Source organism: Ranitomeya imitator, chromosome 5 (genome assembly GCF_032444005.1).
Source record: "Ranitomeya imitator isolate aRanImi1 chromosome 5, aRanImi1.pri, whole genome shotgun sequence".
NCBI classification, from domain to species: Eukaryota; Metazoa; Chordata; class Amphibia; order Anura; family Dendrobatidae; genus Ranitomeya; species Ranitomeya imitator.
In genome coordinates this window covers 238,507,459-238,522,122 of record NC_091286.1, presented here as the reverse complement: position 1 = coordinate 238,522,122, position 14,664 = coordinate 238,507,459, and the positions used below count along the sequence as shown (strand labels likewise).

General features: G+C 41.0%; 1 protein-coding gene across 3 annotated transcripts in view; it reads right to left on the bottom strand.

Moving 5' to 3' along the window:
• The window catches only part of SLC2A12 (solute carrier family 2 member 12), a 114,346-nt gene that overhangs the window by 22,093 nt on the left and 77,589 nt on the right, over positions 1–14,664 (bottom strand). For 2 of the 3 annotated variants that reach the window (XM_069725994.1, XM_069725995.1), the window contains exon 3: positions 2,909–3,031. The exons of the other annotated variant lie outside the window; for it this stretch is intronic. In XM_069725994.1, the coding sequence (XP_069582095.1) occupies positions 2,909–3,031 (123 nt within the window). The remainder of the gene's footprint in view (positions 1–2,908; positions 3,032–14,664) is intronic. 3 annotated transcript variants of the gene reach the window in all.

The window sequence follows — 14,664 nt, the reverse complement described above, 5'->3', positions numbered from 1 at the left end:
TTCAAAGAAAACAATAAGTAATGTGCCCAGCATCCATGGCCTGTATGTACGCTCACCACAGAAGACTCTATTGTTGAACGAAAAGCAATTTCAAGTTTGTTTAAAAGTTGCTCATCAAGATTTAGAAAAGCCTATGAAATATTGGGTGAATAATGTCTGGTCAGATCACACCAAAGTTGAACCCTTTGGATGCCACAGTACACACCATGTTTGGGACCAAAAGGCAGTGCAGACCACCCGAAAAACACCATACCAACAGTAAAGTTTGGAGGTGGGAATATCATGGCATGGGGCTGTTTTTCAGCGTATGGCACCGGCAAACTTTATTTAATTGAAGGAAGGATGAATGGACAAATGAACCAAGACATTCTTGATAAAAATCTGCTGCCATCTACCATGAAGATGAAATGAAGGTGGACATTTCAGCAAGACAATAATCCCAAACACCCAGCCGTGAAAACTCTCAATTGGTTTAGAGAAAAAAATAACGCTGCCCAGCATATCACCAGACCTGAATATAATAGAAAATGTATGGAAGGAACTTAAGCTCAGAGTTTATAGAGGAAGCTCACGGAATCTACAGGATTTGAAGAGTGTTTGTGTGGAAGAATGGGCCCAAATCACACCTTAGCAATGAATGCGACTAGTTTCTCCATACAGGAGGTGTCTTGAAGCTGTCTCAGCAACAAATATGTGATGGTGTGATATGTTATGTGGGTATCATTTTGTGTATATCTATATTTTACTGATTATCATGGTGTTCTCTTGTAGGATGAGTTGTTATTTGCCATCTGATATCCCCCCCCCCCAGTACTGTACTGTTATCTCTCCACAGAGTCAGTGAATAATGTTGTTTGCTAATATGCTAATGACGTATTGAACTAGCTTGTTGAAACAATGAGCCCCTGCAACCCATCCCCCTAACCTGTGAATGAGGAGAGGGACCTAAGGGAGGTGAGACACAGTCAGTCCTGTGTGGAATGATGATGTGCTCACAGCACGTCAGAGAGAATCGGATGCATATGGACCATTTTTTATCCTCTGTTTGCTGGATTATTGGACTCTCATCTCCTTGGACATTTATCCGGTTACTGAACTGCATTCGTGTTCTGGACTATCTTATCCTTTGTGTGGTGGATCGTATATGGACCTTTCATGTTTTTGCCTAAATAAAGCTTTTGGAATTGTTCACTATTCTCTTGCTCTGTTGATTGTGTGGTATCGGAGAAGGACCCTGTGACAAAAGGCTTTTGTACAAAGTATTAATTAAATTTCACTAAGCGTGTTCTATACTTTTTCTCTGTGTCTTTTCTCATTATTACACATAACTTCATTTATGGACACCTATGGGTTAATTTATTTGCCTGGGTGGATTTGATGGGTTGTTACCGACATCAGGTAAGCATTTGATCTCAATAGCACCTTTAAAAATATATTTACCTAGAAAATAAGTGACGTGTTCATTACTTATTTCACCAGCTGTAGGTGGCTCCTTCTTCAAAGTACAGTATATTTTCTTGGAAACGCCACAGTGTCTCAGAGTGAAGCATAAGTATAAGTAATGGAGGAGCCTGTCTATGATTAATGCTTCCCAGGGGTTCTGGCAGACTGAATCACCTTACTGGTCCCCTTTAATGGAGCTGAGATAGAATACCAGACAGAACCCATGGACAGGTGTTGTTGAGCCAAATATCCTTACTAAATGTTAATTCTGCCGTGTAATTTTTGCATGGATGTTGCCAAGAAGTGCTACATGTAAATGCAAATCGGCTAATACAGTTTACATTTTTGCAGAAGGTATTGGCTCTCACTCTTGTTAGCATGTACAGATAACACTGTGTGCATTTGGGTGTGCACAACAGGATCCACCTTAAATTAGCTGTGAAATGTATGCAGATGACTGAAAGTTTTATTAGGCAACGTGACCATTAAAATTAAACAATGAAAATTCTGTTGAGAGTTAATTCTACAAATGGTGAGGGCAATTATTGTGATAAAATCTCTTAGCTTAGATGGGATACAATTGTATAGACTAAGAAAATGTGAAGTCATTTTTTTTCTGCGTATACTGTCTTTAATTCAGCCAAACATATCAATGTCACATAATACTTGATACATTTGTTGCGTCTTTAGATACAAGACTTTTGTCTTGAACTGATTCCAATTTTTACGCCATCCCTCTACTGGAGTGACTTTTTGACTTTTTAAAAGAGTTACAAGCCAGAAATATGGATACAACCATGAAAATGTCAGGGACCTTTGTCATTTTGTGTTGAGTCCATCATTATTATTTTGAGATAATCAAAAGATGGAGTCTGGATGCAATAAAAAATGACAAAGAAAGCATAAACTTCCCCCCATACATGTTAGAGTGACAACCGACTTTAGTCCAATATATAGTTTAGCCTTGACTACCCCATGAGATTGAGAGCTGCCTTCAGCTCCTCTTCTCAGTGACTTCACTGCTCTTTATATTAGCTGGCTCACTGTATGCTTGTCTCTTTCACAATGTAAGTTTATGGAGTGGCTTGTAAAAGTCATTTCCGGGTCATGTAGAGCGAAATGCGACCCGGATAGTCTGTAGAGAGAGGACATCACTAAGATGAGAAGCAAAACAGTGCTGGATCCCGGAGAAAGAGTATGTGAGTATATTAATACTCTTACATTACTTTAGATACAGATATACAGTTTTATTTTGTTTTTTAAAACAGACCAATCATCTACTCTAAGGAAAAATGTATATATTTATCATACTTTTTTATGCATTATTCCATGTTGTTTTGTGTTGAAATTATGAGTGGTAAAGTTAAGGCATTGCTAACAGCAAGAATTATGAAAACATTAAAAATAATGTGATTGTGTGCTAGTTAAATTAAGAACACAAAAGAATTTTAAAGATCATTCTCACCCGTTAGTGTAAGGAACGTCAACGAGATGAGAAGATTCATGCCCCAGTTCATGCTACTTGTTATTGCAAAGGCTCGACCTTTTATCCCAGCAGGAAAGATTTCACTCTGTACTAGCCAAGCCACTGGAACACAGAAAAGCTGGAATGTTCACTTAATGACTGATATTCATGAAATTTGTGAGAAATAACAACTCAAAACATGAAATAGTCACCAATAAATCTAAAGACACTACTGGAGGCCAGTAGACATTACCAATATTTGTATTGCAATATATTTCAAGCTTTTTTTTATTTACGCAATGCGAAACAGGTAATTTTTTAATTTGTGATACAGTTTTAAAAATATTTAAAATTGAGAGTCCTCAGTGGTAGATACCTTTTAATGGCTAACTGAAAAGATGGTAACAAATTGCAAGCTTTCGAGACTACACAGGTCTCTTCATCAGGCAAAGACGAAAAGAAATTCTGAAGAATCACATATTTATGCACAACATAGCACAGAAATAGCATTTATGTTGTGTATAAATATGTGATTCTTCAGAATTTCTTTTAGTCTTTGCCTGATGAAGAGACCTGTGTAGTCTCGAAAGCTTGCAATTTGTTACCATTTTTTCAGTTAGCCATTAAAAGGTATCAACCACTGAGGACTCTCAATTCTAAATATTTTTCTATCTACTGGCTAACATGGTACCAAGATATATATCTTTCCTGATACAGTTTTAGTAAGTAATTAACCCCTTCACTCCAAAACTTTTTTTCACCTTTCTGCCCAAGCCAAATTTTCAATTCTGATTAGTGTCACTTTATGAGGTAATAACTCTGAAACGCTTCAATGTATCCCAGTGTTTCTAAGCTTTTTGTTCATGACACATTGTACTTTACAGTAGTGGTAAGTTTAGGTAAATATTTTTTGTGTATATTTGTGAAAATATCAGAAATTTGGAAAGAATTTTGAAAATGTCGCTAAATTGACTGCAATAAATAGGGGACTCCATGTCACGTTTAAAAAGCACCTGATGTACCAAAACAGTGGAAACCCCCACAAGAGACCCCTTTTTTAAAGCTACACGTCACAAAGCAATTTTTCTAGAGCACTTTGAACTCACATGCTGCACAGAATTTGATAATGTTGAGCCGTGAAAATGAGAAAGTGACATTTTCCCTGGAAAAATGTTGCTTTAGGCCCAGAATTGTCATTTCCACAAGGGGAATAGGAGAAAGTGGACCACCCATTTTTTGTGCAATTTATCCTGAGTATGCTGATATCTGGTGGAAAACTACTCTTTGGATACACAGCAGGGCTTGGAAAGGAAGGAGCACAATTTGACTTTTGAAGTGCAAAAAAGGCTGGAACAGAAAGTAGAGTCAAATGCCATGTCTCATTTGCAGAGCCTTTGAGGTGTCTAAACAGAGGAAACCCTCACAAATTACCCAACTATGGAAACTCCACCTCTCAAGGAATTTTTCTAGAGGTGTGGTGAGCAACTTGTACCCATAGGTGGTTCATAGAATTTGATAACAGCTTGAGCTTTGAAAATGAAAAAATACATTTTTCCTCTAAAATGTTGCTTTATCCCCAAATTTTTCATTTTCATAAGGGTAACAGGAGAAAATGGACCTCAAAAATTCTGCAATTTCTCCTGAGTATGCCAATATCCCATGTGTGGTGGAAAACTACTGTTTGGGCACACTGCCGAGCTCTGAGGAAGGAAGGAGCAATGTTTTTGAGCTCAGAGTTTGATGGGATGTCTTGTGGGTGCCTTGCTGCATTTGGAGAACCCCGGATGTGCCTAAACAGGGGAAACCCCTGGCAAGTGACCCCATTTTTTAAACTTCACCTCTGAAGGAATTTATATAGAGGTGTGGTAAGCACATTGAACCCGCAGGTGCTTCACAGAATTTCATAACGCTGAGCTGTGGGAATGAAAAAAATATTTTTCCCACAAAAATTTGTTGTAACCCCAAAATGTTATTTTCACAAGTGTAAACAGGAGAAAACGAACAATTTGTACAATGTATTGCTCAATTTCACATGCAGTATACACTAATACCCCATATGTAGTGAAAAAACTACTTTTGAGGCACAGTACAAAGTTCAGAAGTGAAGGAGTTGCCATATTATAGTGCAGATTTTGCTCTTATGGTTTGTGGGTGCCATATCAGGTTGGCAGAGCCGTGAGGTGTCAAAACAGCAGAATCCTCCTAAAAGTGACCCCATTTTGCAAACTACACACCTCAATGAATTCATCTAAGGGTGCAGTGTTCATATTGACAACACGGGTCACAGCATACCATTGGGCAGTGAAGCAAAAATAATTACATTATTACCACAAAAATTTAGTTTTAGTCTCAGATTTTACATTTTCACATGGGAAAATTGGTAAAAATGGCGCAAAATTTGTTACTCAATTTCTGTTGAATGTGGTATGTAGCTGTATAGTACTGTAAACACAGCAAGACTCAGGAATGAGCACTATTTGACTCTTGAAGCACAGATTTTCCTAGAATAGTTTGTGGATGCCATACATGGGGCTCCTAAGTGACAGAAGAGCAGAATCCGAACTCGAGTGACCCCAGGTGTACTGATGATTTTGACTTCATGGGTGTTTTCCAGAAATAAAAAGCAATAGATGTTGTTGAGTGAAAGTTGCAAATCTGCCATTGTATTGCTCAGTATGTTGTAGTGCTTGTACCTTATGCCTAGTTCGTGCTTCTGGAGACATGCATCTGCAAATTAAGTGGGCTCTTATTTGCTACAGAAATGATAAACTTGGATGCTAAATGTGGTTTAGGCATGCTGTGGCTCAGAAGGGAGGGGGACATTTGGATTTGTGAGTGCAGAATTGTTTTGCGTTTGCCCTTTTGCTTTTCCAGAGCCATTGTGTTACCAGTAACATGGAATCCCCCTAAATTCCATTAACAGATGACGGACCTAAGTGGGGACTTTCTTTTTTTTTGGAATAAGTTGAAGCTTTTACTCGGAACATTTTACATAACATTTTGGATCACATTTATCCTGTGCTCTACGCTGAATACTTACATCAGGGTTTCCATCTAAATCTCGGAATTATGTGATTCAGATGACTGCCGCGTCTGATCCAACCACTATAAAGAGGCAGCAGCGTTACTCTGGACTCCATCTGGCTTCTGTTCAGTGGTGTCCTTCTTTTCAGAGCTGCACAAAACTGTGGCGGATCGCGCTTTTATGGCCGCCAAAAAAAGACAGACACATCCAGATCACAGGCCCAACAGTGTCCACAGTAACCCAATCTGCCTCATTATAGGGAGCCTTCCATCAGGAGTTCTGTATTTCAGAGATTTACACGGAAACCTCGGTGTAAGCGCTTAGAATACAGCGCAGGATAGATATTCAGCCGAGCCTTATTGCGATCTTTGGGAGGCAAAATAAACAAATAAACAGCTGGTCAAGAATTGGTTATATGTATTTTTCACGCCATTTCTTGTGTTGCATGAGTGATTAGATGGCTTTGTGCTTTTGGTCACTGCGATTACAGCAATACCACATTTATGTCTTGATTTTATGTTTTGCTACTTTTACACAGTAAAAAATGTATTAAAAAATTGCTTTTGCATCACTGTATTCTGAGAGCTATATCTTTTTTATTTCTCACCTGATGGAGCTGTAAGGCAACTTGATTTTTGCGGGACAAGATTAGGTTTTCAGTGATACCATTTTTATTTACATTTTACATTTTGATCGTCTTTAATTCCACTTTTTGTTTGGTGGTGAGATGAAAAACATTTTTTCCCACTTTTTTTATTTACCATGTTCACAGAAGAGGTTAACTAGTGTGACAGTTTTATAGAATGGGTCATTCTGGACGTGCTGATACTAGATACAGTGGGGGAAATACATTTTTGATCCCTTGCTGATTTTGTAAGTTTGCCCACTGACAAAGACATGAACAGTGTATAATTTTAAGGGCAGGTTAATTTTAACATTGAGAGATAGAATATCAAACATAAAATCCAGAAAATCACATTTTATAAATTGTATAAATTCATTTGCAATTTGCAGGCAGCAATAAATAAGTATTTGATCCCCTACAACCATTAAGAGTTCTGGCTCCTACAGACCAGTTAGGTGCTCCTAATCAACTGGTTATCTGCATTAAAAACAGCTGTCTTACATAGTAACCTATATAAAAGACTCCTGTCCACAGACTCAATTAATTAGTCAGACTCTAACCTCTACAACATGGGCAAGACCAAAGAGCTTTATAAGAATGTCAGGGACAAGATCATAGACCAGCACAAACCTGGAATGGACTACAAAACCATACGTAAGATGCTGGGTGAGAAGGAGACAACTGTTGGTGCAATAGTAAGAAAATGGAAGAAATACAAAATGACTGTCAATCGACATCGATCTGGGGCACCATGCAAAATCTCACCTTGTGTGGTATCCTTGATCATGAGGAAGGTGAGAGATCAGCCTATAACTACATGGGGGGGAACTTGTTAATGATCTCAAGGCGGCTGGGACCACAGTCACCAAGAAAACCATTGGTAACACATTACGCCATAAAGTTTTAAAATCCTGCAGTGCCTGCAATGTCCCCCTGCTCAAGAAGGCACATGTGCAGGCCCATCTGAAGTTTGCCAATGAACTCTTGGATGATTCTGTGGGTCATTGGGAGCAGGTGCTGTGGTCAGATGAGACAAAAATGTAGGTATTTGGCATTATCTCAACTCGCCGTGTTTGGTGGAAGAGAAATGCTGCCTATGGCCCAAAGAACACCGTCCTCACTGTCAAGCATGGAGGCGGAAACATTTTGCTTTGGAGATGTTTCTCTGCTAAGGGCACAGGACTACTTCACCGCATCAATGGGAGAATGGATGGAGCCATGTACCGTAAAATCCTGAGTAACAACCTCCTTCCCTCCGCCAGGGGGGAAAAATGGGTCGTGGCTGGGTCTTTTAGCAAGACAATGACCCAAAACATACAGCCAAGGCAACAAAGAAGTGGCTCAAAAAGAAGCATATTAAGGTCATGAAGTGACCTAGCCAGTCTCCAGACTTTAAACCCATAGAAAACTTATGGAGGGAGTTGTAGCTCTCAGTTGCCAAGTGACAGCCTCAAAATCTTAATGATTTAGAGACGATCTGCAAAGAGGAGTGGCCCAAAATTCCTCCTAACATGTGTGCAAACTTCATCATCAACTACAAAAAACATCTGACTGCTGTGCTTGCCAACAAGGGTTTTGCCACCAAGTGTTAAGTCTTGTTTGCCCGATGGATCAAATACTTATTTATACAATGTGATTTTCTGGATTTTATTTTTTGATATTCTATCTTTCAATTTTAAAATTAACCTACCCTTAAAATTATAGACATGTCTTTGTCAGTGATCAAACTTACAAAATCATCAAGACATCAAATACTTATTTCCCCCACTGTATGTTGTATAGTGTTGTAGGGTTTCTAGTTACTCGGTTGCAGTTGAGGTAGTGCAGGGTGCAGTATTATTAAATGTCCAGGCTGGTTTATTAGGACTGCATAAACCGCTTTGGAAACCAAACAGCCTTTTTCAACACAAATTGAAAAGACAAAGTAAATAGTCCATACACTATTGCGGATTCGCCCACTCAGGTGAGTGTCCAGTTCTTAAGGCCTTACCACAGACCAACACACTGGAGATCTACACATCTCCAGACCCAGACACTGAATGAGAAAACTGGTCTCAATTTTATATGCCATACACACCCTCATGGTGGGGATATGTGAGCAGTCAGTCACACTCATCTCTTTGACTGCTCATAAAACCCTGATACACCCTATTAACTCTTTCAGCACTATAAGTGCTGGAGCCTGCTTTCCCACTCTTACATCACCAAAGCTACTAACCAACCTCGACGATGCATATCTCTCCTCAAGGACATGTCCTTCGGTAATCTTATAATGTGCACTTTTTTAACTCCTTTCTGACCTCGGACAGGATAGTACGTCCGAGGTCAGATCCGGCGGTGAGCCCACATTGAACAGCTGACATGTGCGCGCAATAGCGGTGGTGGAATCGCGATCCACCCGCCGCTATTAACTAGTTAAATGTCACTGTCAAACGCTGACAGCGGCATTTAACTACCGCTTCCGGCCGGAAATGCGCTCATCGCCGACCCCCGTCACATGATCGGGGGTCATCGATGTGTCAGCATAGTAACCAAAGGTCTCCTTGAAACCTCTATGGTTGCTGATGCCGGCTTGCTGTGAGCACCACCCTGTGGTCGGCGTTCATAGCAAGCCTGTAATTCAGCTGCATAGGAGTGATCTGATGATCGCTGCTATGTAGCAGAGCCGATCAGGCTATGCCAGCTTCTAGCCTCCCATGGAGGCTATTGAAGCATGGCAAAAGTAAAAAAACTGATAAAAAAATATGAAATAAATAAAAAAAATATAAAAGTTTAAATCACCTCCCTTTCGCTCCATTCAAAATAAAACAATAAAGTAAAATAAAATATACACATATTTGGTATCGCCACGTTTAGAATTGCCCGATCTATCAAGAAAAAAAAGGATTAACCTGATCGCTAAATGGCGCAGCGAGAAAAAAATCAAAACGCCCAAATTACGTTTTTTTGGTCGCCACGACATTGCATTAAAATGCAATAACGGGCAATAAAAGAACGTATCTGCACCAAAATGGTATCACTAAAAACATCAGCTCAGTGCTCAAAAATAAGCCCTCCCTCGACCCCAGATCACGAAAAATGGAGATGCTACAGGTATTGGAAAATGGGGCAATTTTTTTTTTTTTTAGCAAAGTTTGGAATTTTTTTCTACCACTTAGATAAAAAACAACCTAGAAATTTTTGGTGTCTATGAACTCATAATGACCTGGAGAATCATAATCGCAGGTCAGTTTTAGCATTTAGTGAACCTAGCAAAAAAGCCAAACAAAAAACACGCATGGGATTGCACATTTTTTGCAGTTTCACCGTACTTGGAATTTTTTTTCCATTTTCTAGTACACGACATGGTAAAACCAATGATGTCTTTCAAAAGTACAACGCGTCCCGCAAAATATAAGCCCTCACATGGCCATATTGACAGAAAAATAAAAAAGTTATGGCTCTGGGAAGGAGGGGAGCAAAAAACGAATACGGAAAAACGGAAAATCCCAAGGTCATTAAGGGGTTAATGCTTTTCTGCTCTAAAAAATTTTTTTTTTAGAAAAATGAATTGTTTTTGCATCGCTATATATCAGAAATTATAGTTTTTTTTTTTACTTCTCCGCTGGCATAGCTGTTGTGCCGACAGGAGCAGAGACGGAGCTCCCTCTCTCTGGTATGCCAAACAACGTCGCTGTCTCTATTGACAGTGGCATCAAATGGGTTAAACGCGCTCAATCATTAATACTGATCGTGGTTGTTTCTGCAGAGTGTCAGCTAAAATATATAGCTGACTCCTGCTGATGATCACACCAGCTCTGCGAGTGAGCCAACACAACCGTCTGGCCATACGTGAACGCACCTCCCAAGGCGCCATACATGTATAGCAAATGTCTTGTAGGGGTTAATGCTACTCTATTTCCACTGCTCTACCTAGTATTTTTGAAGGGGAAAATTTAGGTAGCAGTTATGCTTTCTTGGTCAGTCAAATTGCACAATTTTCAAAATTGTAGTAGTTCTTTTAATTTGCTTTCCTAGAGATCACACTGAATGATAACATAAATGCAAATCATTCAGTGTATGTTTAGTGATTTACATATATTGAAAAGGTTTTTCTACATTTTATGTAGCAGTAGTGGATGTTATGGGAAATGAATAAAAAAGTGATAGATGGCCATGTAAAAGTATGTGCACTCTTGAAGTACTTAGGTGAAAATATTATGAACTGCATTCTGAACATCTCATCATCATATCAAACTAATCTTTTGTATAGCAAAAATGAGGGAAGAATAAAAAGGACAGCTGAGGGTGAATGCAAAATAGATAAAGGCAAAAAAACAGCACTCTGTAGGTGTGAGGAACGGTATATAACAATAGCATGTGACGCCTTGGAAACTAACTTGCTCATTTAAGAGGTCTACCAACATATGATGAGTCTACTGGATGTTTCAAGGCAGTAGCCAAGTATGAGTGCCATATGCACAAATGCACGCACTTACTCGCCTTTTCTGCTATCAGTGAGGTTATTATTGGTGGTCTGAGGAATTTTCTGCCATTCTGCGTGCACTTAGGCATCATCAAAATGCACTTCTGGCAGCTTCCTTTGCAATTGCCCACTAATGACATCTCATGTGTGTTTGATGGGAGACACGTCTGGAGATACTGCAGGCCATGGTAGCACATTTAGGCCATGCAGGTTGCTCAGAGTTGCATGAGAAAGATGAGGCCTAGTATGCAGTACAATTGGTACCATGACCAAACCAATGTAATTGGCTATCATGGTGCAAGACATAAATGGAGGCTGGACTTGAGGTCTATCCTCTTCAAATCTAAGTCTCTGTTTTGTCTTAGATGCAACGATAGCAGACAATTGCTCTGTAGACCAAGTGCTCAATGGCATGCAGAGGTCTTCAAGAGGGATTATCACACTGGCCCTACTCTCAGTTAAGGTACTGTCACACTAGACGATATCGCTAGCGATCCGTGACGTTGCAGCGTCCTCGCTAGCGATATCGTCCAGTGTGACAGGCAGCAGCGATCAGGCCCCTGCTGGGAGATCGCTGGTCGGGGAAGAAAGTCCAGAACTTTATTTCGTCGCTGGACTCCCCGTAGACATCGCTGAATCGGCGTGTGTGACACCGATTCAGCGATGTCTTCGCTGGTAACCAGGGTAAACATCGGGTAACTAAGCGCAGGGCCGCGCTTAGTAACCCGATGTTTACCCTGGTTACCATCCTAAAAGTAAAAAAACAAACACTACATACTTACCTACAGCCGTCTGTCCTCCAGCGCTGTGCTCTGCACTCCTCCTGCTCTGGCTATGAGCGTCGGTCAGCCGGAAAGCAGAGCGGTGACGTCACCGCTCTGCTTTCTGGCTGCCCGGCGCTCACAGCCAGACCAGAGAAGCAGAGCGCCGAGGACAGACGGCTGTAGGTAAGTATGTAGCGTTTGTTTTTTTACTTTTTAGGATGGTAACCAGGGTAAACATCGGGTTACTAAGCGCGGCCCTGCGCTTAGTTACCCGATGTTTACCCTGGTTACCGGGGACCTCGGGATCGTTGGTCGCTGTAGAGCTGTCTGTGTGACAGCTCTCCAGCGACCAAACAGCGACGCTGCAGCGATCCGGATCGTTGTCGGTATCGCTGCAGCGTCGCTATGTGTGACGGTACCTTTAGGGTGTAACAATGTCGGGTGGCATAATGTACATTAGCTGGACCACTCCTGTCTGCATTTCAGATAAACTGTCAGCTAGACATTACAATGTTGAAGAGTTTTTGTCTGCAAAGTAGTGTAGTGGTATTAAAAAACTTACTGATCATTGTATTCCCTGTTTCCTAATGTTATATAACTCCTGTGTGATCTGGAGTTTATTAGAAATGAAAGGGAACCTGTCACCAGGTTTAGCAGATACGAGTTACGGCCACCCCCTTTCAGGGCTTATCTACAGAATTCTATAATGCTGTATATAAACCCCCGATCCGACCTGCAAGAGAAGTAAAATAACTTTTATTATACTCACCCGGGGGCGGTCCGGTCTGATGGGTGTCACAGGTACTGGTCACCTCCTATCTTCTTGGGATGCCGCCCTCCTGCTTGCTTCACAGGCTAGCCAGCATTGTGCTCTTGCGCAGCCGTACTTATCTGCCTTGTTCAAAGTACTGCAGTGTGCAGGCACCAGGAAAGGATCAGAGAGGCCCAGCGCCTGCACATTGCAGGAATTTGCTCTGCCCTCAACAGGACAGATAAGTATGACTGTGCAGGAGCACAATGCCGGGGAGCCTGTGAAGCAAACAGGAGAGCGCCATCGCAAGAAGATGAGAGATGCCGGACCAGGACCTGCAACATCCATCGTACCAGACCGCCCCAGGAGAGTTTAGTAAAAGTTATTTTTATTCTCTTACAGGTCAGATTGGAGCTTATATACAGTATTATAGAAAGCTGTAGTTAAGCCCTGAAAGGTGATGGCCATAACTCATATCGGCCGAACCTGGTGACTGGTTCCCTTTAAAGTCACATGACTCAGAAGAGGACCAGTGCAACATTAGAAACCCATAAATATGGAAATCGGTAAGTATCATGTTCCTCTGAAAATAATACAGGGTGTTATAATATTTTTTGCTCTAAAACATGGGTTAGGGCTTATTTTCAGAGGATGTCTTTTTCCATGAACAATTCTTTCTTGAATTCTTATTCTTGAAGTAAAAATTTAGCATTTATTACAATCATGTCATCCTGCATTTAAAGGACCTTTGATTAAATCATGGTCACATGATCGTGATGCCGCCAAAGGTCCATTGGCAGTTTTAAGCTAAGAATAGAAACGCTGGGGGCCCCTAAGGCTACGTTCACATTTGCGTTGTGCGGGGCTGCGTCGGTGACGCACCGCACAATGCAAACAAAAACGCAACAAAACGCACGCTAAAACGCAGCGTTTTGTGACGCATGCGTCCTTTTTTGCAGAAATTTGGACGCAAAAAAAATGCAACTTGCTGCGTTTTCTGCGCCCAACGCTTGCGGCAAAAAAAACGCATGCATCGCAAAACGCAGCACAACGCATGTCCATGCGCCCCCATTTTAAATATAGGGGCACATGACGCATGCGTCGCCGCTGCTGCGCCCGACGCAACCACGCAAAACGCTAATGTGAACGTAGCCTAAGAGAGTGGGGGCCCTGAGAAATTGCCCAGTTTGCCCCCTTCCCACAAATGCCAGCCCTGCATAGCAGCTTGCATCCTCTTTAGTTCCTCTATACTCCTGCAGTTAAAAGACTTTTTGTAACATCATGGTCACATGACCGTGATGTCACCAAAGGTCCTTAAGCATGTCCTTTAATCTTGGAATAGAAATACTGGGGTTCCATAAAAGAGTGGGAGCTCTGGACAACTGACCAGTTTGCCCACACCACCATCCAAACGCTGGTCCTGTCTGCAACAAGTCCTTTATTATTGGAGTAGGGCTTATATTTCAAGCATACTCCAAAAATCCAGAAAAATTATGCTAGGGATTATTTTCAGGGTAGGCTTTTTTCAGAGAAACACAGTATTTTAATACAACTATACTATATTACAGACATACAGTACAGAGCAAAAGTTTGGACACACCTTCTCATTTAAAGATTTTTCTGTATTTTCATGACTATGAAAATTGTACATTCACACTGAAGGCATCAAAACTATGAATTAACACATGTGGAATTATATACTTAACAAAAAAAGTGTGAAACAACTGAAATTATGTCTTATATTCTAGGGTTTTCAAAGTAGCCACCTTTTACTTTGATGACTGCTTTGCACACTCTTGGCATTCTCTTGATGAGCTTCAAGAGGTAGTCACCGGGTATGGTCTTCCAACAATCTTGAAGGAGGTCACAGAGATGCTTAGCACTTGCTGGCCCTTTTGCCTTCATTCTGCGGTCCAGCTCACCCCAAACCATTTCAATTGGGTTCAGGTCTGGTGATTGTGGAGGCCAGGTCATCTGGCGTAGCACCCCATCACTCTCCTTCTTGGTCAAATAGCCCTTACACAGCCTGGAGGTGTGTTTGGGGTCATTGTCCTGTTGAAAAATAAACGATGATCCAACTAAATGAAAACCAGATGGAAGAGCATGCCACTGCAAGATGCTGCAGT